The sequence below is a fragment of the Gymnogyps californianus genome, chromosome 6, assembly GCF_018139145.2.
Source record: "Gymnogyps californianus isolate 813 chromosome 6, ASM1813914v2, whole genome shotgun sequence".
In the NCBI taxonomy this organism is placed as follows: Eukaryota; Metazoa; Chordata; class Aves; order Accipitriformes; family Cathartidae; genus Gymnogyps; species Gymnogyps californianus.
Window position 1 is genome coordinate 18,299,390 of NC_059476.1, and position 24,846 is coordinate 18,324,235.

Consider the following 24,846-nt stretch of genomic DNA (forward strand, 5'->3'; position numbering starts at 1 on the left):
GAAAATAATCTTTACTGGTTAGGCACACCCCTTAAAATTTTTTCTTTATTTTAAATGAACTAAAATGTCTAAGCCATGAGATCTTATATGCCAAATAAGATAGTGACTTACAAATTACTGACATCTGATCTCGATGAGACTTCTTTTCTGATTTTTTTTCATTGCTTTATTATAATGTGGGATTGGATCTGCACATTGTATATGGATCAAATAGCTTTTCACGGAAATAATAAATTAGTGAATCCATAAAACATTAACTCAAAAGAACTAGATATACACTCTTTTCATATCATAGCTAAAAGTGAATCTGATCAAGTAATTTCAAATACAGAAATAAGTGACACCATTTATTTGTATTATCACATTTTATGGAAGACTTAATAGAAAATATTTTGAGATTTTTAAAAACTTTCTTCACCGTTGGTACTTATCTTGTTCATGCAATAATGTGTCCACAATATCAAAGATACACATTTCAAGGGAATCTTAAAGACACTCCTTAAATTGACTTCAAATAGCATTATCTCTATGAAAAAAAAGTCAACATTTCCAGATTTGAAATTTTGGAGCTAGAAGGGCTAAAGGAAAGTTTATTTGACAGAACTGGGAACCTCCTTGATTTTTAAGGTACCAGAATCTTATTTCTAACTTGGAAAACTCATTTGTAATCTTGAAGCAGTCAGCAGTTCAGAACAATACTTGCTTTAGGACACTATGAGTTGTCCAATAGTTTTCTAAGATCACAAAGGAAAATATGTCAAGTTTTTTCTTTTGAATAGTGGGTCTCTGAAGTTCTTAGAGATCTGGAAGTTTACAAGTTTACAACGCCAGTGAAAATGAATTAATGAACTGAGAGAAGGTGATAGAATCAAGTATAATTATGCAATGTATCCTTGCTATAACAATATCTCTGTAGCACACACCTTGAACTCACTGAAGAACTCATTTTGCTAAAGTGACAAAAAGCAAATGAACAGAATAATCTAGGAACTCTATTTTTATGCCATTAAAATACATAGACTGAGATCAAGTATTTGTGTGCATATAACAAGAAACACAGATGCAAGAAGTGCATGCAACATAGTCAGAATTCCTATCAACTGATTTGAAGATTTCCTTTGGGTCATAATAAAATTCTCAAATGAGACATATGAATATTGTATCTTTGTAAAGTGCTAGATTTCTTTTAAACTTTGGGCCACATATTCAAAGTTCCTTCGGGAAACATTCTTGACTTTGCTAATTTCAGTCAATTAATTTGCTATAACATACAGAAATAAAGTTTATTTACATCTTTATGATTTTAAAAGTATCTGCCATTCACCAACCAGTCTCAAATTACCCATGCTGAAAAATCATAGTTGCATTTCCAGCAAGACAAATTAAAACTTTACTCTTTGATCACTCTGTCAGTCCATGCTACTCTGTCTGAATGGTCAAAGTTATCTAACAAACTGTCAAAACATGGAGGGGGGGGGGGGGGGGGGAGGGAATAAAAAAAATAATTAAAAAAAAAAAAAAATCACTGAATAGGACCTAGGTAAGGAACGTTTTATTTAAAAAGTGGATTTTCATACAGTTGGAGGTATATGAAAGGTAGTAGCTAAAGTGGAAGCAGTTTGAGTAACTTAATTTGTAGCAATCAACATAAAAAAATTACATGCACATAAACGTAGTTTAGAATAAATTCAACATTTTTACTAACTAAAATAGGAGTCAAAGCTGACAAGAACAGTTTGCATACAAAGATGAGGCCAATGCTTGAACTAGCATGAATTTACTGCATATAAAATACTATTTCTTGAATAACAATTTCTGGATTTTATCTAGATAAGAAGCAAGCTGATAAATGAACATGACATGATAAAACTCATAAGTCATGTGCATAAAAGTATGGGGAAAAATAAGAATTACATTTGGGAGAATGAAGAATTAAACTTGATTCACTATATTAACTTTTGAGTTCCTTGCCATAATATGTTTGTACTGAGCTTTATGTGCACAGAAATCTACTTGCTTCCAAAGAAAGTTTTCTATATATTAATCTGTTATTTGCAGAACACTGGCCTCCCTTTTTCAGGGATAGCATTTGCAATTATTTTTACTTCAGCATGTTTCAGCATTTGAGATTTGAGGGGTTATTCTTCATGACAAGCAATGCAACAGAACAGCTTGTTTAAGAAAATAATGCTCTTTCTTCCCCTTTTTCTATGGCTAGAAAAGCTGATCACAAAGGACAAGACTTCTATCATCAGAAAAATACAATCTACATGCAAGCTCTATGCAGTTAAGGCCCACGCATTGGACCTCAAACACTTGATCAAACACTTGAACTGCATTTGATACTCAAAACTACTGTTTAAACAGCTTAGGTCTTCCTTCCTTAGGCATATTGAGCAGCCAAGCATCTGTGCAGGAGAGAAGGCTTATCTATTTTCATTTCTTTGTTTTAGTTTAAAAAAATAGATTAATGATAAAACTCACATTTCTAACAGCCAGGCTGATAGGAACTTCCTTCATATTGCTTCCAATCTACTAAACCTCATTCTGGACTGCCGTCTCATCTCTTCTAGCATCATATATAATGCTTGTGGAATAGCCTGGCAAATCTTGCTCTTAAAATTCTGCAGAAACAGATGGCATTCACCCACAATAGAGAGGATCACATAGATGAAAGGAAAGCACATTGGTGAGGTTATGAGGCAGGAAAAGTGGGGGGGGGGGGGAACCAAACAAGAAGGTAGTAAAGAGCTACAAAGTTGGATTGAAAGGAAGGCAATTTAAGAAATCTTCCTCTGCTAGAAAAAGACTTTAGCAGTCACTGATAAGAGATACTGCCTTCAGTAATAGCCAAATCAGATCTCAGAAAGTGCAGATGCTAATATAAAAAATTGAAGGGAAGAAAGAAAAAGCATGTTGTATTGCTCCCCTGCCTTCCCCACCCTCTTTTTTTTTTTTTTTTTTTAATTAAACAGGTATAGAAGGAACTCTGAGATACCAGCGAGCCTGCCTCACAGCCCCCAAGGCAGCATCAATACTAACCATACAGCTGGTTCTGAAAAACTTAACAAGATTATGTGTAAAGTGACAGTTCGCACACTCTGGGACTCTTATGAACCCTGCTGCCTTTGCCATGGCACAATTTACATCATTCATTTTTTCCCTCCAGTTAAATAAACTGTGATCTCTTCACGATTAAATTAGGTCTAGTTTTGCAAACCTCATTAGCTCTCTCAGTGTCTTTTATTCCTTTCTGTTACTCCTTATATGTTAATAAGCTAGTAACACATTAGTAACCCAACTTGGCAATTGGGCTAAAGAGCTCAGCAAATTCCTATATGCAGGTACCAAACTATTAGAAGAGATTGATGCCTCTAAAAATTTAGCCGCACATTTTCCCAGAATATTATCACTACAAAAAACAAGCTTTTATTAGCTATTAAACTGCCAACCCAAGATTTTGTAAGACAAAAATAATTCAATAAACCTTCTATTCGGAGCAGTTCATTTCAAGGTATACCAATAGCATTGGCAAAATATTTAAATAGAAAATGCTATTTTAGCAACTTTGTTATAGCTAAACACTGTATGTGTTTGAAAACAATACATCAGAATACAGGAAGAGCCAAGTACAATAGGTCTTAAGGAGACAAGGCAATTTTAAAACCAATAGAAGCATGAAAATAAAATATGAAATTGTTTTGCTGCCATTACATTTTCTGTCATGGCACAACGACTTTCCCACATAATTATTATCTATATTAATAAAACAAAACCAAAATCTCTACACAAACTTCTAAAAAGGTGCCCTAAACCCTTGCCTTAATGTATTTTTCAAATTATTTTACTCAGAACAAACAGAACTAAATGACGCTAATGAAAAGAAGAAAAGACAGTCAGATGGAGAGCAAATAGTACCAGACCTCACAGATGACACATTTTCCCATGAGACAAGAATGAACATTGGAAGCAGATGGAACATTTGAAGCCCAACAGCAGTGCAAAGTCACTGCACAGAGGAGCTTTAGGAAAAACAAAATTCCAGCATTTCACAAAGGGGTTTCTTCTCATTTGTTGGTTTACCTACCTTTAGTCTAAACTCATTTTACAGAAATTCGTTTGGGATCCCAGCAATACAGTTCAGTGCTTCCTTAGAAAGATCACACACCCTCGTTTATTTCCCATCTCCCTTTTTCACCTGCTACACTTCCCTCCCACTAAAGCTTATTGTTGGCTTTCTGGAGTTCACAAGAATCATTAAAGATAGCTCACTACCTAGCACGTAGATGACTGTGTATTCATGCTGATCATTTAGTCCTATTTACATAGCTAATTAAAAAGGAGCACATATTAACTCAAGAGAATGACCAGTGTCCCCCAAACAGAAGCAACGGCTGCAGAAATGTGTGACTGCAAATGGGAGTGAATACTAGCAAGAGAAAGGGATGGAAGACACCTTTGAGTTAATTTTGGCAAAGCAAATTAATTTATTTTCAGGTTTTGCTTAGTATTGTAACCATAACTTTTAATTAGTATTGCAAACATCTACTAAAAGTATCGTCAATAGATGGTTTCTCTTTAAGTTCATACATGAATTTACGTAAGTAAAATCAATAGTTCAATTTATGCCACATTTCCCCTAGAAATTACAGTATCAATTGTATTTAATAAGGTGCTGTAGGTGAAAGTTTATAAAAATTCTTCTACTGTTTAGCTCAGTATGAATGACATTATTGAAAAGGTAACAAACTGATGTCACTACTTGATTAAAAACACTTTCAATTAGAGAAATTTCAATTAGAGAAATTTCAATTAGAGAAATTTCAATTAGAGAAATTTCAATTAGAGAAATTTCAATTAGAGAAATTTCAATTAGAGAAATTTCAATTAGAGCTAGTATAGACAAAAGCTATAGCTTTTTCCCTTTGCACAATGTTTCGAATTGAAATATTTGCATCCTTCTTTTGTTTAAATGCTCTTTAGGATTTTGCTCAGATCTCTCTGAATATTTGAACATTGCATTCCTCAATAGAAGTCTAATTCTGATAGAGAACTTCAAGGGCCTCTACAATATAAACATGCTTCTACACATGTGCAACAGTTTGTGTATGTACTCAAGCATAAGGCCACTAATGACAAGAAGAGATTCATAATAATTATGCATTTAAAAGTAATCTCTTCTATCTCACTAATTTTATTATTTCAGAACTCAGTGCTTTGAGATGATGATGATTTATAGCTTTGCACAATGATGAACAAAATGGTGGTAGTATGCTCTACACTAAGCCCTGCCAACTAAGCAAGTAACACCTTCCCTCATACCAAACAATCCCCTTCAACATTTACAGACAGTAGCTCAAGACAGTCAGTCAGGAAAATCCCTAGTTTCAAAAGGCTGTAATCAGTAAATACAGATACCAGCTGAAGTACAGTTGAAAGTGTTGCCATAAAGGATGAGAAGGAGCTAAAGAGACGAACACCCCTCGGAAAACTTCCCCTCTCCCTACAACACGTGAAGTAAAGTTTTGCATTGCTGTTGGCACGAGCCCATGTTGTCTTCCAGCTTCAAAAGACTGCGTACATTGTTAGTGAGAAATTGAGCTTTGAGTAATAAATCTTAAAGATTATTACTGTGTCTTCACAGGAAAAGAGAAAAATGCTTATGTAGCAACGACTATAAATAGAATGTGAAGGTTGGATTTGCAGATTCAGCAGTGTTTGGTTTCACAGAAATTATATATAGATATTACAAGTATTATGATTTAAAGAAGTTACATAAGTTCTCCAAATTGTTCCAAAAATTACTGGGATGAAATATCTTTGGGGAATTTTTATTTTATTTTACTTTTTTTTTTTAAACCCAAACCACAACCATTCCGGCACAGGAAAGAATATTTCTTCTCGGACTAACTTTCCTTAGTATATTTCCCCATGACAAAGGTAATGGATCACATGGGAATTACATAGTTCTAAATTTCTCAGGTTTAGCTGCATACAAAAGAGGATTTAAATCACAGAAAGTAATTTTTAAGCTTATGTAATTGAATACTTGCTTTTATTCTCAACTCTTCAAAGATTTAAGAGCAAAACCCAACTGGTTTCACAGTACAATAATTCTAGCTTCTGGGCTTTTAGTAATGGCCAAAAACGGTGTGGCCTCACCTAGTAAAGAATGGGAGGGAGATGAGATGCAGCAGAGGGAAGATATACGGGAACTTATCCAGACTTCTGATTTGTGATGAATTTCATTCAAAAGAACAATTGCTACTATTTTGCATAAATTGCATATTTATGATTCCAGTTTATGTAAGTCTGTAAACAGTTAATATTTCAATAAAACCATAATATTTCAAATACTGGAAATGCATAAATATATTTTGTTTAGGTCCCTCAGTTAGCTATACTAATATTTTAGCCATACACCAGGACTATAGCTGCAAAGGATCATTATTTTTTATAAACAATTACATTATATAGCTGTTGTAAAAATGTCAAAGGAATTAGACAGGAAGAAATATTTTCTTAAATATTATTTCCATTAAAAAGGCAATTTTTATTTTTTTTTAAATTTATCTAGCAATGACAGAAGTCAGAATAGAATATATTAATCCATTTAGGATAAAAGTGAGTTATCCCAAAATGAAACAACTCTGTTTTGATATAGTACAGTATATAGTATAGCTTTTTGCATCAGTTTTTCATTCCTGTCTTTCAAAAAATCTCTGTAAGACTTTGTAAGAAATACTGCTATATATTCCATAGTAACTGTCAATTTTTAAAAATAACTCAAAATTCAATCATAATCTCCCATCTTCACAATTATATTACTATTGCAATCAGCTTATTGAAAGGCCCATGTTAGAACAACAAATATATCGAGACCAGAATTTATGTCAAACAGCAGCAGACTGTACTGTGTAGAACTTTTTTACGCACACGCACACCCACATGAACAGCTTCCTCTTTTAATAAAGTCTTTAATCAAATGGAGCATTTCTCTCAGTTAATTACTTGATTTCCCATAATTTCATGTGCTCATAAGAAAATACGGCATATACGCTATGACAACAGAAACTCTGCAAAATATCACCTCATCATTAACAGTGTAAAACTAAGAAAAAGAGCACAAGCAAAGTCTTATAGGTTCCAAAAGCTGTCATTTAAAGCCAAATGTTAAAAACCTGCATCTCGTCTATTACAAATTTTCAGTTCTTTACATTTATAAAATTTTTAATTCTGTGTGCTACTACACAAAAAAATGCAGTTTTCATCTATACACAGTATAACTTATATAGACAGTGCAAAGGCAAAAAATTTTAGAGAAGTCAGTAAATTAATCCTAACACCTCTAATACAACACTCTAAGCAAATATGGACATTTCAAAATAGTTAGCATTTCTTAGGACTAGACGGACAAAAACTATGCTTTGATTTGCATAGTTCAGTTCTACATTATGCTGGTGGTGCCTAACACCCCATCCCCCCCACTACATGATACGAGGCTGTCTCTAGAGCTGCCAGATCCATTTTGGCAGGTTTTTTGAATGCCTATGTTCATGACTGTATTTTTGTAATTTATTTTTATTTTCCAACACAAACAAAAGCAATAAGCTTTCAGTGAAGTTCAGCCCCACACTTTTTCCTCGTTATTTAGAGGTCTAAACATTCTCTCCAGACCTGCCTACATAATGTTTCAGGGAAACCAACAAAGTAAACTCCATCAGTCAATGTAATTGTATGCAAAACTTGTAACAACTCATCCCAACAAGAAGAAATATGTCTGGAGAGATATCAGAAATTAAAGTTATAGATTTAACACACATACACACCCACAGAAGAGGGAACAACAGAGACTGTTTTGCAATATTATCTATAACAGGCATTATGAAGCTTCCAGTGGAACACGTAAAGCTATTATAAAGCTAATATAAAAAATCACCAATTCTACCAATAAAATCAGAGATGATTGATTTATGAAAATCATTTCAAGAGAGTGCACATAAACTTCTATGCAAGTATTATTATTACACATATTTATGTCTGACTGTACAGCTACGTACACAATAAATGTAAGAGTATTCAACATGACAATATCAGTCATTAGATATTAACTACTTACTATTAAGAGCCATAATATTGTCTGTTCCTGGATGATGGAAGTTTATTCCCATACGCCCTGCAATGTAAATAAAAGCTATTTTTAATCTTTTTATTTCAAAACTGAATTAAATTCATTAATATGAAAAATTGCTAAAGGGGATGAACAGTCAGCGTACCCAAATCCTCCATCTACTGAATACAACTTCCCAAGAATACACATTTATGACATTTAACACTGTAGTACCTTTAGTGTTATGTACTTAAAATACTGAAAAATCACAAAATAAACAAAATAAGCAATGAAATAATTATTTTTTAATACATCCCTTTGCTTTGTACTAGGAAAGTATTACATTTACCCTTTCAAAATAAGGCTTCAAAGTTCATCCTTGCTGCAGTTATGCCATTTATAGTAGGCTTCAAATAACAAGTACAGCATTACAAAAACTCCACTTAATTGGTAAAAATAAATCACTATTTTCCATACTACCTGACACACCAAAACCTCTCGAGTTAACAGATCGTTGGAGACAGAGTGCTTATCCTGTTTTTGTATTCTTCCCTAAGAATCTGCTATCACTTACTATTTGAGATAAGATACCGGGTTGGAGGGAGCGTTGTTCCCATGGGGTACATTCATATGTACTTCGAGAAATATTTATTCTTGACCCATAATATGGGACCATCAGTTTCCAGTACCAGCTTCCAGGAAGCTAGAGAGATGCAAAATAGTACCGATTTTCTCAGGTGAGATTTAACAATTGAAAGGTTGCCTTAAGAAGATCTCTGATGACTTCAGGAACTGGAAGTGGGAACAAATTCACACACGGTTACTTTGTTTCAAAGGAGACTTAGTCCACAGAAATCTACTTCTTCCATCAAAGCAAGAAATGAGCCAACTCTACTACTGTTCAGAGTAGTTTTAGTTTTAGATACTATTTAACTGAGCTGAAGTATTAAAAGCTTACCCCTAAGAAACTTTGTAACAGGACTTTCTTAATTAAACCCCCCAAAACAATTTGAAAGCCGTAATTGATACTAGTCCTTGTCTGGAAAAAGATATAAAAGGATTATTATAGCCACATAAAAATTTATTTCAATTAAGTAACGTAAGTAACTTAAGTTACTTACAAGTGTTGTAATCCATTCCATATGCTCTCCATATCTCTAGATTTGTGGTTAAGTTTGGGAGAGCTAAGGAAGCAGGCAGTTCACATTTCTTCACTACATTGGCACTCAAATATGGGAGCTCAAGACCCACTCACTATACTGAAGAACCAATATAACCATTAAGTTCCTGCACTTCTGCAAAACCAAGTTTTAACAATTAAGCTTTGACAAAGCAGAACTAAAGCCAATCTCCTCCAACATTTTTAGTTCCTATCAATAAGTTAAAGCCTTCTATTTCCAGTCAGAGACTGATGTGCTGTAATTAATAGTCTTTCTGAACAGATGCAACACGAAGTTTCAGTACATTTCTGAAACTAAGTCACAAGCAGTTTAAGAAAAGCAAATATATATTTTCTTCACATTATAATTTTCTCATTCTTTTAGAAAAAAGTGCCACCACAATAAGACTATGAAGCAAACAGCACCTCCAGGAAGAAGCGGGGGGAGAAGGAAGGTAAATAAAATTTCCATTTTTACTTTTCAACTCCTTGAGCAAAGCTTCTTAACGAGGTCTTCATTAACTATTTCAGATTTCATAATTACAGACATAATTCTCCTATACATATTTTTCCATTAATCTGGCACTGCAGAAACATTAAAGCTGCTATTATTTCAGTTAGTATAAGCTTGTGCTAAAATATTTCAGAAGTCTTGCCAGATTGACATTAATTCCCTTTTCCTTAACAGTATATTAATGAGCATGAGGTTACAGGTATTGTAAAGCAAAAAGGTGTATATAATAATCTCTACTTGTAAACTAATACTTGTAATATAAAAAAGGGAACTGCTATGAAAAAGCTAGAGTAAAATTTGAATGCATAATGCTTAGATGGGCCCTTCTCTTTTCCTTTGCTGAAGCTGAAATTCTGCTGTTTGACCAGCTTCAGAAATAGAATCGTATCTGTGACATCTGGGTTTGTTTTTTTCCTCCCTACAGGCTGTCACTGGACCAGGTGCTGCTTGTGTGACATTTTGTCACCTGCCCTTGGCCTGCTATTTTTAAACAGTTCTTGTCAGCTATCTTTTAAGAGGAGCAGAAAATACAGAGCAGCACAAGAGAAGGACGTGTTCTCACACCGAGCTAAGCAACAGTGTGCGATAATTCTGTGCATATTCGGAGGTCCCCTAGTGCAAATTCTATACAAACAAATTAATGGAATACTTTCAAAACACACCTGTATTAAAAGCATCCAACACAGACTGGTAATGCATCAATCATAAGACAATTATTTACCAATAATTATCTAGCCTTTCATATTAGCTATAACATTTGAATATCTTGCTGTTTGAAGCAAATTATTCAATTGAAAAAAGAGGCCATATGCAGATTACAAAACTGCATAATTATCTAAGGAACAAGAAGAGAGCACAAAAATGAAATTATAAATGTATTCATTTAAAGGTGCAATGTAAAATCGTGAGATGCAATTAAGAATATGTACTTTCAAGGACATATTTGGGTTAAACACAGAAACGACTATCGGAAAACAATCAATTTTACGAAAAGTACATGTATGCTACCTGAACCTTTATGAAGTCTATATAAGCACATATTTCTAATTAGAGTTTTAAAATGAAATCTCTGGATAAAATTTCTATTTTTCAAGAATCTTAAGCACAATAAGCAGAAACACAGAGAAGTTAGAGCACAGCAGTTATGGACTCCAGCAGTTCACTGAAGTCATAAATAGGAACCCTTCCAGTAACAACATCCCCAGTACTTGTGTTCAGTGTACATCTGCCATTTTCAGTTTGCCTGTCTTGGTTTCATAACTATCTACTGAGTATATTTTCAATTATGTGCTTTTATAACACACACTTATATTACTGCAGTTAGGCTGCAACAATAATCACTGTTTTACCTAAGTCTTTTTAATTCCTAATTTAAAAAAAAAAATTAATCCAGTTGTATACTTCTTGCTCTTTAAACATTTCAGAGTATAAATGAGAGTTTAATGATTCTTCTATAGCCCAGGCTGCTCTTTTGCATATCTTATGTCATTAAATTCCTTAAATTCTCTCTCCTAACAGCATTTGGAGGGACTTTTCTGGCTGGACTGCTTAAGTGCTCTGCTGCATGTCCAGTATCATGCTTGTCATGGCAGAGAGCCTGATTCCTTCTTAATGCACATCTCAAGTATGTGCATCTTCTCTTCTGTATTATATTGGAAATAAGATGATGTTAAATGGTATTTAACAATTTTTTAAACAGTTATTTAACAAAGAATTTCATAATTCTTTGTAGAAAGGAGTCATGATTTTGAAACAATTCTAAAGTCTTTCCAATAACTTAAGGAAGTATACCCTTCCCACATAAATCTCTTTATTAAATCTTTCACAAAGAGATAATCTGATTTTTTTTTAATTGTCTAGATAATTTCAAGTTACATAAACAGTTTTGAGAAAGAACGTCGTTCCAGAAATTAGAAACCTGGACATCAGGCACAGTTTTACCACTATTGCAGTTTTTTGACAGTGTCTAGTGCCAGACTTGCCTATAGTGGTCCCGTTAATCTCAACTTTAAAGTCCACTACTTTTAGCAGATATTCAAGCTTATGAGCATAATCTGTTTACAACTAAGTATAAAACCAATCTTTGATTTCATCTTTGTATGTATGTGCTGGCATTACCATTATTTTCCCATGTCTGAAACAAACACCAGTGATTAACCAGTTCCAGATCTGTAACTACTGTTTTTGCTTTAAGAGATTTCTGAATTCATTTTCTCTTTTTATTAATTTTCTCTTTTTATTCATTTTCTCTTCTTAAGTGCTCTATGGTTTTTTGAACTTGTGAAATCCAGTCTGCTCCTGCACATGAACACTCACTCAGTGAAGGATTTTTAAGGTTACAGTTAACTATTCTTATCATTTTCATGTTACAACCAACGTTCCAAGAAACAATGTTCATTGGTAATATATTGAGTAAAACTTCTTGCACTGTTACACCTCATCATTTTCACCAAGATCAACCACTTACAGCAATTCAGCAATTGGTATTTGGCATAAGATTTGCTAGAAAACAGCAAAGCTGGCCTGCTTTTGACCTGTCTGAACTTACTGGGAATGAGACCTTCCTCTCACATAGTTCTTAAGATCATTGTTGATATCACTTACAAGTTATGACTAGAGACTCCTTTGGCAAGGTCAAATGAAACTGGCAACAGGACTAGGTGTGCTATACTTCCTTAGTAATAATACCTCCTTTATCATTCTTATCTCTTCTATCAGATGATTTCAAAGTTGGTGCCAACAACAGGCATTACAAAACAGCAATAGTTATTTGGACAGATAGGTAGCAAGTGGGGTAGGGCAAAGTTTAGACACAGAAAAGTGCAAAAATCAAAGCAAGACCAGTATTCCCTCAAATATCTGAAACAAGATTATTTTGACCCATATGTATTCGGGGGTTAGCATACAGCACAACCTAGCACCCATACTCCAGCTCAACTATGAGTCTTTGCTCCATGATTCACAAATGGCCAAAAAGCATGAAGCATGTGTGTATATATAAGAATTTTAATCATTTATACCTGAGTAGACTTCAGATCATTCTCTCCCCTCTTCCCCAAAAATAGACACCTGAAATTGATGCTACACTAACTCAACATACATGCCCAAAACAATTTCAAAAGCAAGAACTGTGTAAGCAAGGGTCTGCATAAAGAATTATAAAAACTCCCTGAAGAAGTCTGTTGGGTTTTTTTTTTTTCTTTTTTTCTTTCCCCTCCCCCCCCTCCTTTTTGTTAAGTTTATCTGCTATTTTTTCACACCCATAATTGAAACACCTACTTGGGACTTACATATCTTTTACACATTAACATACTCAGCAGAACAAAAATACTATTGTTTTCTAGAAGGGAAATATGAAGAACTATTACTGTGTTTACACATATATATTTTTACTGTGCAAATATATATTGTGGCAATGTGAACAAAAGTGTATAATTATCAGCTATGAATATCAGCAATAAAGCTTACTGATACTAACTTCTTCCTATCACTGACTAAATATATGCCATCAGTAGAGAAAGCAACCTATAAAATATAACAGCATATACATTACAACGAAATGCACTCTTCATAAGTAAATTACATTGCTCCAATAAAACACAAAAGTCTTGCATATATTTAAGTATTGCAAACACTTTTAGCTTGAAAACAGTTATATTTTCAAAATACTAGTACTTTAAAAGCAAGACCTGATGAACATAGAAATTTGGCTTTACTTGTCAGGGGTAGACAAGTATATGTACACATTTACCCATTCTACGTGTAGTTCTAGAACCGTACTCAAAAGAGTAATATTGGTATTCTTATTGGCAAGTTTAGGGGGAATAAAATAAATGAATACGAAAGCAGACTTTTCCATTAGCAATCTATGCTAAAATATACAAAACCCTCAAAACAGTAGAGAAGTGAGAAAGGAAAAAAAAAAAAGAAAAAGAGCTTTAGGTTTCTGTGAGGCCAGTCTTCGATAGTACAATGAAAAAAAGGAAATAAAGAGAAGGAAAAATTGATATCTGTATCACCACTCCTTAAACTAAATAAAGCAAACAAAAAACCCCCACCAATCCTGCCCAAAACAGATTCAGCAGGTCAAAGACAAGGACATGCTGCATGCCAGCAGCAAATTAGGAAGTATGATCATACTACAGGATCATTGAAGAAAGCACTTATTTTAATTTAAGAAATATGAACCATTTAATGGTCATATTCTGTACTGAAAAAAAAAGTATTAGAGGATTTTCTTAAATAAGCAGAGTTTCAAATGGAAAGGAAACAGAGTATGTTTCCTTTAAAAGGATTAGCTTGAGCGGCCTAATTTTACACACAAATTAATGTGCAAACACATCTGTCTGCTCACTCTGGTTTTCATGTGCGTTTACAGAAAGGTGCCTGATGAGCATCGAGATTTGAGAAATGCTGTTACAGTGCACTTTTTTCTAACGAAAGTGTTGCAAAAAGCTCTAACTGGGTGGCACCATTTCTAGGACTGAGATGACAACATTTGTTCTATTTGCACAACCTTTGTGTTCAGCTGCTGACTGCAAACACAAGTATGATCCATTCACCTTCACTTTTCTCAGGTCATGTGGCAAACTTATTGCTTGGTTAAAAAAAGGTCATGAACAATTAGAGCTGAACAAAATCTGGTGGCATGCACTGAAGTTAACTGAGTATCAAGATGGAAAAGTAAAGGTCCACTCTAGAAGTATTACAATATTGTCTAAGTTGCATATAATCTTCAAACACAGCTGTCAAACCTCATAAACATAGTTAAGTTAAATGTAAACAGGAAATCTTAGATTTTACTTAGTTTTCATATACTTGATACAATCTTTACAATAGTTAAAAAGTAGTAACTCCAGTAACTTCAGTTTTCTGTTGTGCAAATGTATGGGTGTCATTCATATTAAGTATTGAAAATCAAGATAGAAAGTTTCCCCACAGATGCTGTTTCTACCTCTGAACTGTTGTACATTTGTATTCAAAGTCTCAAACAATCTCAGAACAATAAATGCTAAGATAGTCAGGGAGCATGTACATTCTACTGAAATATTATGACATAATCAGCACATATTTTATTTATCCTTCTACAGTATGATATCCATTAGTTTTAATAAAGCCTACTCTTGAAATTCTCCTTGCACATGTATTGTCTCCAAATACTCATACTTGAAGATGTGTCACATCAATACTTTATGAAAACCTCAGAATTTTTGTTAGTTGGGGATTTGCACATTACAAAGTTTGTTTCCATTCTGATTTAGAATAAAACCCAAATATTACAGTTATCTACTGTAATAGTAAATTTAAACTAAATATTTCGAAGGGACATGATTTCTCTCCTCAATTTTATATTTTGATTCAGTTTCATGACCTGTCAGTAGCACATGTGCATAGCATATGATCTAACACAGCTGAAATATCTTATTTAATTATTTAAAAATAGAACAAAGGCAGCTGCTAGTTACTACTGATCAAAATATTTTTTATAGATCAGAATGCCTCTGTTTGTGTTGTAACGCAATAGTTTGACATGGATAAACATATTGCAACAGTGACATATTACACCATAGACAGGAGACACTGATGTAGGAAAGAAATGTTTCAGTCAGTAGTAAGTAGCATCTACCCATAGCTATTCTGATAATTCAATTTTGCCCTACAGCATTAGGTAGAAGCAGTAAGTAAATACCAACAGGTTATAAAATACTGCAAATATATCCTTTCCTCGTTAAAGCAAAACTCTCTCCCATGTTTTTGTAGAGCATAATATATTTCATTGGCAACTCAGAAAATAAATAAGACAGTACAGGAAAAACATCTTAGAAGATATTGCAGACTTCTGTCATATAGGCCTGGTTATGACTGACCCAGGGAAAAACCAGATACCCTTGGCCATATACAGTAATTCGTCTTTAACTAGAAGCAGCTTAACAATTCCTTTACTGTACTTTTTTCCTCTTTTTTTCCTCCTTTTTGAAAGGAGGAAGGGATTTACAAGTATTGACTGAAAGAGAAGAAAAACGTTGAAGCTGGTCTTGATGGCAGAGAAAGCAGGTAAGGAGGTCTGCCTAACTGTCTTGGGCGAAAAGAAAATAAGGCTTCCTTTTTAATGAGTTTACATTGTTTAGATCTCAAAGCATGAAAATGGCAAACAATTTCTAAAGTTACACAGTTCCCAAACTACAAGGACAGACAGGAACCTACAGCAGGGTACCCCTATCTGGCAGGAAAAGCTGAGAAAAAGAAATCAGTTTTAGACAGAAACAGAACAAGAGCTGACACTGAACACCTTCTTCCAAGACTGGGCTCAAGATAAAATGCAACATAGATGGATAAGCTGGTAATTTATCTAAGTCCAGAAACCTCAGAGCTAGGTATCAAATCTCTCTTACAGCAAGAAACACCCAAAAAGAACTAAGTGACCCTAGCTCTCCTAGCTGGAGAGCACCAAGCCAGCCTGCCAATCAGACTGAGTTAGCACTCGCTCAATATAAGTAATTCAATATTGCAAGACTGAGGATCAGTTAGTTTTTGCTGCACTAACAATCCTTCAGCCTTTCTCTTGTTCCACACTTGAAAGCAACACCCCCCAAAAAAAGTCACTTAATCACATGCCCTCTCAAGGCCAAGTGGATCATGCTTTATAAAGTGACCTGCTTTGGTGACCTTAAAATAAACTCGATTTCCATGGCCTGCAGGACAAAGTCTGATCATACCTCAGATTCAGAGAAGGTATGAAGCTTCAACTACTACAAACAAGAGGATAGACTCTTCCTTTCTCACCCCTGAGCTTCTCCACTACCTCCACTGAACAATGCAGAGCATGAGGAACTTACACCCCAAAATGAGAAGAAAATATCCCAGAACCATTTCAATTTGGTCTTCACATCAGAGTCTTTTACGGTTAACCCTCCCATCCACATTCTAATCTAGAGCCCTTGTTCTATACCCAAGATAATTTTTTTTTTTTCAAGTATCTGCTGGGATGTGAAGGGGCACATATGCCAGGAGGGGCTATGTTCCAAGCAAAGTTTCAAACTTCAGATAAACCACCTGCAGTATTTTACTAATGAATACATATACAGCCAGTACTTCTAAAAATACACATTTGCTGAAGACTTTGTTGCCAGCGGCAGCCTGAAATGATCCTGAAATAGCTGCACTGACATTGTAATATGCATTGGAGGCTCCAAGACATGTATAGCTTTTCTAGAATTAAATCTTTCTGTTTTCAAAATCAGAGGCTTTTGGCACTCATCTTTTCACCCCTTATATTTACTATCCAAATTTTTAAATTGAAGGCCAACTGACATGTAAGTGCTGTTAGCTAAAATTGTTTGAGAAAACAAGGCTCGTTTACCAAAAGGTGAACAATTTAAAAAGTCATTTGAAAGCCATCTCATTATTTTTCTTTGTCTGTTTGTTTTTTAAACCAGGATTTTTGTTGTTTTACTTTCTATCTACACAAGAAAAAGCTACACAAAACCTAAGAGAGAACAGTCACAGATGCCAGAGGAAGGGAAGATTTAAAGGGAAAAAACACACTCAGTGTACTATGAAAGACAGAGGAGGTAAAATGAACAGGAAGTAGCTCTGAGATTTGGTTAAGATAATAAGATTCCAGAAAGAGCGGTTGAAATTTCACACAAGAGGCATTCACACAGGAATGTCTATGAGGAACTGAAAAATCAAGCTGAAGTACATAACCAGTATATTCAAAAAGCTTCAAGTTGAAAATAAATGAAAATGTGACAATGACTTAAGAAACAAGCAAAAGCAAGCAGAGTCGATCACTTACTTTCTCAAGGTGATTACAGACTAAAATGTGCTGCCACTTTAAGGAGGAGAGCCAGAGGAGAGTGGGATAAATAAGAAAAAAGCAAGTGAGTTTAGAAGACAAGATTAAGTGAAATCTGAGGAAGGTGCAGAGAAGGACAGTAGTTGAAAATCTTCTGCATCTTTGGTAGAGGAAAAGCAGAAAGTTGGAGGTACAGGGGAAGAGTCAAGACCAATTTTCATGGAAAAGGCAACAATGAAAATGCAATAGGAAAGTGATTTGAGGAGTGGATCAATGTTTGCAGAAAAATAGTTAGGTTTTTATGAAAAGGATTCAGTTAAAATAGTAACATAGATCTGTTAACATAGAGGAAGACAACACTTCTTGGAAGGGATAATGAACATGTCCTGAAACAGCCACTCTTACAAATATTGCCGATCATGCTGCATAGTGTTAAAACAGGAGTACAGGAACGTGCACGCTAGGTCAAGCCAAGGCTGGCGGTTAGCAAAGTAAGCCCTGTAGTTAGAGGGAGGAGGAAAAGAAAGCAAGACAGGGAATTAACTATATCAATGGGAAAAAAAACAGCTGGGCAGAGGCAGAGAGAGATAACTAATAGTAAACAAGACTTCTCCAACTGTTACTGGACTGGACACTGGAAGAGAGCTAAGTAACGAGGCAGGAAGGCCAAAACAGGTGAGCAGCACTGAGTGAGACAATGAGATAGAAAGAGCATATCCAGTAAGTGACAGAAATGTTTGTTAGAGAAAAAGTAAAGCTAACAGTCCCACTGGCAAATGGAAAAGATCAATTCAAACTTTACAATTAATATCCAACTCTTTGGTTTTACTTTTTGAGCAGAGGGAAACAGTTCCTACTACTTTCAAATGTCCATTTAAATTAGTCAGTCTCCTATGTAAATTGGATGAAAGTAGAGATGAAAATATTAAGTTTGTTTTGGACAGGATACTTTTCTTGAAAAGCATGAAGATGCTTAATGAAACCAAGAATTTCATTTCTAATTTATGCAAAACACCAACATTAAATAGCGTTATGACACTCAGGGGCAGCTGTGGAATATGCCACTTGCAACACTTACATAGACTAGTTCAGCTGAGTATTGGAAAACTATTCCTGATAGAATGACCCAACAACACAAAAGAATTAAAGATTTGTACCCATTATTATTTTATGTGCTAATACTCCAATCAAAAAACATTTTAAAATGGTTATAAAGAGACAATAATAAAAGTATAAGCAAAATCGCACTTATATGATGTTAAAGTCTTTTTCTGAAGTAATACAATTACTAATCCAATCATTCTCATTTTTACCATGCTTAGGTTCATATGGAAATTCAGTCTTTAAGAAATTGGTCTCAATTTGTATATTGAAATAAATACTGATTTAAAAAAACATGGCATTTTAGCTAGATTATAATACATTTAATAAGATACAATAAATACTTAAATCTACTTACTAGCAATTTGGATTTTTTTTTTTTTTTTAATACCAACCATATGAAATGTATATCCAGCAGAAATCTCAATTTTGTTGAGTTTGTTTTTTCTAAGTTTCAGGTTAACACTTATTTTGGAGGACTATGATCAGAATAGACATGAGACAGTATTTCTTGCCATTTTAGACAGCTGAATAATGGTTAAAGACACGTGAAGGCCATAGCACAGCAAATTTCAAGATAATAGTGGAAAGCACAGGTTAAAAGAGCTGAGAGTACAGAACCCAATTTGGTATAGTTATAAAAAACCTCTGTACCCAGAAAGATGGTGAAAAAGGCACAAGAGCTTAGACCAAGAAAAAATATTTTTCCACATGTAATATATAAATGGGGAAGGGAGCAAATGAGGCAATTGTGACATCAGAAAAGTATGTATATAAGCATTAGCATAGGAAGTGCCACACACAACTAAATTTCTTCTCTATCAGTTCCAGTGTCCTGACTTCTTAGAGTTTGGGAATCATTTCTAGTTCAATACTTCCTTTGTATATGGCTTACTACTAGCTTCCATCTTCAAAGTCAGCAAGAATGCATGTGAGCAGGAATGTGTACCTATTTTTAAACTTAACCAATGAAAGATTAAGACAGAGGAGTGTGCAGGTCGATCAGGAATATTTATTCATTGAAATGCTGCCACAACCTTTCACTATTCAGTATCAGCTAAGTATCAGAAATGGTTTCTGATCTCCAATGCTACACCTGGTAGAACAAACACAGTTTAGTGGCATAAATAATCAAAACTTTCCCAGCACTTAACAACATCTAATAGCTTTTGGCTCCCCCTAACAATCTGAAATCTAAATGAAGATCCATTTTTTTAAAAGAAACCTGAAACAACTGTAGAGAGTAAGTGTGATACAGTGGTTGTTTTAGAACCCTGTATACTAGCTGATGATCCAAAAATAAGAGTAGTATTAATTTTGAATAAGATGTTGAACATAACAATTGGACTCCAGTTGCACTACACATTTTCTGAACTCAGTGACTGCAGCAGGAGACCCAACTGTGCAATTTGCTCATACACAAAACCAGGTTTCAGAAATGCCAGTTGGATAATATTATGATTGCACACTTACAATAAATGTATACACAGTTCACCTTATCTTCCAACAGCAGAGATGATTATCTTAAGATGGGAAAACAGAAGTTTTACATAACTGACAACTCATTCATTAGCAAAAAGTTTACAGCAATACTGAAAAGCTGATTTTTGTTTAAACACCAAGCAAGCATGGACATATGAATATTCCTAACCTGTAAAATGATTCCTCCACATTATATCAGCGAAACTCATTGGTGGGCCACTGGGAGGGTAGTGTTTACCTTTCAGAGGCTCATGATCAGTCCTTATCATATCCATTAAGGAATTTTCCAAAGAGTGCAAGTTAAAAGTGTCATAGGGCCTATTCCGGTCCTAGAAGAAAAAAACAAAAAAGGAAAGAAAGACTGTTACAGAAAAAATCATTTTCTAACACAAGCTCATTTCTTATTGTATAAAATTCCAGCATCCAATTCTACATTTCTTCTTGATAGAACTTTTTATATTACAAAAAAAATTGATAAATATAAACCTACAGTCGTTACAATGATACCCTTCATTTTGCAACCGCTGCTTTCACCAGTACAGCTATGCAGAGAGGCTTTTTAATAGTTCTAAAAATATAGATACAAACAATAGTTAATTCTAAACATTATAATTTAAATAAGAACTTAGAAATAAAGCAATATTAATGTTTACACTGGAGAAATGAAATTGTTTCAGAGTTCGGAGATTTTTGTTTTACAGCTTCATCATCTGCCTTCTGTCACAGTGCTACCTTAACATTAGAGCAGAAGCAAGCAATGCTCAAGGCGCCAGCAGGCACATTTGTTCCAGAAAGTACCAAGTAATTCTTCAAATGTCTAACATGAATCTCACAGGTTTAAGGGAAGTACACTAGATGCAAGACAAAACAATAAGCAAGATAGGATATGCAACTCTTTCACACTAGGGCACTCAAAAACCTGAGCAAGGGTTGGTTTGTATTGTTTAAATCTCTCATTTTTAATTCACTGTAGTTCAGCTTCTGGTTTTTAAGTAAGTAAAAGGGAAAAAGAAAAAAAAAAAAACAAACCACAAACAACCTTTAGCAGGCCTATTAAAATAACCAGTTTCAAAGTTCAGGAACAATCTTATGGAGGGAACAATCTACCTATGCCCATGTATCTAGAGTACTGTGTGCAATGGGACAGCATAACAGAAGGGCCACTTGTAGTCAGACAGTTTCTAAAAAACATTAATTTTCTTAGTCTCATCACTATCATTAAAAAGTAAAGCACAAGTATGTAAAAGATAGCAGGGTATTTTTGTACACTATATTATGCTACAGTTAATAAACAGTGGTATAACATTCTACTGTGCAAACTGAAACGTTCATTGTAACATGCCCCCAAAATTCCTGGAACAATGTTTTCCACATGCTGGTTACTACAAGATAATCTTCTTTCTTGAAAGAATAAAATCTAAAATCCTCAGACAAGAAGCAGCAGTATCCATAGAAAATGTAACAAAACTTTTGTCTTAATAAGTATTATTTCTCTTGAACCCTCTTTTTCTTAGGTTGTCGTTAAATAAAACTAAAGGAGAGAATGAGTTCACGGGTATAATTAAGCTTTCTTTTAGTATTCCTGTTCTGGAATTCAAATAAATACACGTTATTAAAAGTTTGCTGTTACAGAAAGCTCTGAAATACAGATCTTCTTACTGCCAAAAATCTCATGTTCCCACAGCCTGCCTACTCTAAACTGAAGATCCCACTTCCCTTCTCCAACATGCTAGTGTTGTATTTTCTATAAGTGGACTAGCGTTATTTTCTTCACACATTTATTTCATCTATTGAGCATGTTCTGAGAGTCAAACATGATGTCCAAAGAATAGTACTTGATTTCTGTTAGAAGCTATACTAAGCACTAAAGTTCAAACAAGCTCACTGATTTTCAGTTTTCATTGTTGATGATTTTTATGTCTTCTACAGCTGCTTAGAATGCCAACATTTGTATACCGTATTTAAAAGAGTACTTGTTCACCTATCCAAGTGGATCAATACATATGGAATATAAAATAAAATTTATGCCCAGGAAATCTAAAATAGATGGGGGCAGGGAGGGACCAAATTAAAAAAGCAAAACACTGAGGTAATTTTTTTTCCTAACAGAAAACTTTATTTTGGTTAAAACAACCCACTGCTTGGTAATATGCAGTAGGAGAGAAGAGTTTGTTTTATTTCATATTTACTTCCTTAAAAGAAATGCAAGGCTAGATTGAAAAGAAAAAGTGTAACTTGGATGTAAAAAAAAAAAAAAAAAAATCCATTCTTGTGATATATTAGTAACTTGATTAAATAGGATCTATATTATTCCCTCAAAGCACGAATTTTAGTTGTCTTTTTCTATTTGTTTCTTTTAAATACCTTTTAAATACCTGTACTGTGAATATGTAAACAGGTCAGGTGTTACAGTACTGAACCATAGCATCTTTTTGAAAAGAAAATATGAAAGCATACAGCTTATATCCTAAATAGGGGTGGGGAAGTATTTTTCAGTCAGATCAGTCCCCTAATCTGGTTTACTATACAGCTGTAGCAGAGCTGAGCTGGCAAAACCAACACTGGCAGGAGAGCAAAAGGGCAGGACTGCTGCTTTTGCCATAATGATAGTTTATTCCAGCTTTAAACATTCCTGAGATTACAGTCTTAGAGGCCGGAAGGAGTGAGTTCAGATGAGGACACAGCCTACAAATTGAATTTAATTGTCCTTTATTAACATATGTATGTTATATTTTAAGTATGCTACTATAGCAGCAAATCCCTGGGAGGTCCTACTTTGTTCTAAAACTTCCCAAGGAGCTGTGCACATGGACACATGTGAAAAAAAGGGAGAAAAAAAATCAAAGCATCAAAGGCAAGGCTATACAGGACAGGTTTGCTAGATTGCAGGATCTTTCTAACCTTTCAAGGTGCATACAAACCTGCAATATATTTTCAAGATGAAATGAGACCTACACTGGACACAGGAAGATCAATTTAATCAAAAGCCTTTACATAGGCAATTATAACACTTCCCACTATAATACCTGAGCAAGCTAAATCAAGTAAAGGAAACTGAGGCACAACAAATTTTTACGAGTATGTTGTGGCATGTGCATAAGTATAACGCATGCTGACTACAGATTCTGTAGTGTGGGTGGTAAAATGAACAAGTCAGGGCTAACATTCTAGCTCCTAAGTAAAAGGGCTACTACCATTTTTCTTAGTAGCTTTCATTTCAGTAGTAACTCATTTATACTCAGCAGATTTGAAGATTGTTTCCTAAATTCAGCAATTTCTTCCAAGCCTGGTGCTTCTGCACACACACGCACAGGATGATGTTTCCTTATTTCTCAGCATGAACAGGTTCTCCTGGTTTTGTGAACTGATACTGTTCCATCTCCCGGATTTGCCTTTTGCATTGTTTCCACAGGGTACCGATCTACTGCCAAACAATCCCAACAATGGAAACAATTCATAAAGGTCCTTAGTAGCACATGAGAACTTTGCAAGGAAGTTCTGGGAGTAGGACCATGAATGGAAATCAAAATATAAAATACAGAATGATAAAGCAGAATAAAAAACTTGGAAAAGAAGTTTGAGAATCCAGCAAGTCTGGAAAATCTCCTGGGACCTTCTAGAGAAGACAAAGATCCTAAGACCTACTTAGATAAACTACATTATGGGTAGAAGAGAAATCTCCAGCTACAAGGCACTGCCTTTGGCTACACAGCAATCATTAAGTTAGCAAAGTCCAGCCTGCCCATGTTGGATTGTACTTTTGCTGTGTACAGACAGCAGCTCCTCCCTTGTTAGCTGCTTGTGTATATGGCAGCATATTTCAGTTCTTACAGTAGTCTTGAAAGAAATAAAAACAGCTTAGTAATAACAACTTTTAGAGAAGATATGGGTCCCAGAACTTTAAATTCCAGCCCTTGGCTGTTATCTATACATTCATCCATGACAGACTTCTTCAAAGTGTATATGTTAAGCATAGTGAAAAATTACAAATGCATATGCAGAATCAGATTTTGGAAGGATCACAAAATGAAATGGACCTTCAGTTGAAGTTGGGTCTCAACTTTCTACCTTTAAATATCTTACTTGTAAAGCTGATTAAAAATGTCACAAAATACAGTGTCTATAATCTGTCTGTCAATTAAAAAAAAACCCAAACAGTAACTTTGCCAAAAAATAACTGCAGAGTCAAGACACTAAAATGAGAAAATACAATAATTCGCATTTTACCTGCATTTTACACTTCTGTGCATATGTATTATGCTAGTCTTTAATTACACGACCATAATAATTTTTCAGAGGTCTCTAGTCTCCATCCAATACACATAATGAACCAGCTCCAGGAATATATCAAAACAGTGCTTTGAAGAGGTCTGTTTATCTCTAGGACAGATGCCTGTGTTGCTTATTCCAGGAGATGGCTGAGGTGTCATCAGTGTGTCAGCAAATTCCAAGAGGGGAAAAGACATTCTTAAAGTTATCTTAATTACGAAACAAAGATTACTTAGCACTACCTTAACTATGTAATTGACATGTATGTGTATCATTTGAAATCAAAAGAAATTTTTCTCTTTGTCATACCCTGTAATGTGGTGTGCTTTGTCCTGCCCTCTTCAGACTCAGAGCATGGGCATGTAAGGGCAAGGCATACCTAGCACTACTTCGGTTCCCTCCCAATAGATACA

The 24,846-nt window shown here is 34.6% G+C and overlaps 1 protein-coding gene across 4 annotated transcripts in view; it reads right to left on the reverse strand.

Annotated features, from left to right (window-relative positions):
* CPEB3 (cytoplasmic polyadenylation element binding protein 3) overlaps positions 1 to 24,846 on the reverse strand; it is an 86,858-nt gene that overhangs the window by 41,136 nt on the left and 20,876 nt on the right. For 2 of the 4 annotated variants that reach the window (XM_050899216.1, XM_050899217.1), the window contains exons 2-3: positions 20,334 to 20,493; positions 8,120 to 8,176 (exon numbers count right to left, since the gene is read on the reverse strand). In XM_050899216.1, coding sequence (XP_050755173.1) covers positions 8,120 to 8,176; positions 20,334 to 20,493 — 217 coding nt within the window. The remainder of the gene's footprint in view (positions 1 to 8,119; positions 8,177 to 20,333; positions 20,494 to 24,846) is intronic. The other 2 variants (XM_050899220.1, XM_050899219.1) reach the window with 1 other exon arrangement.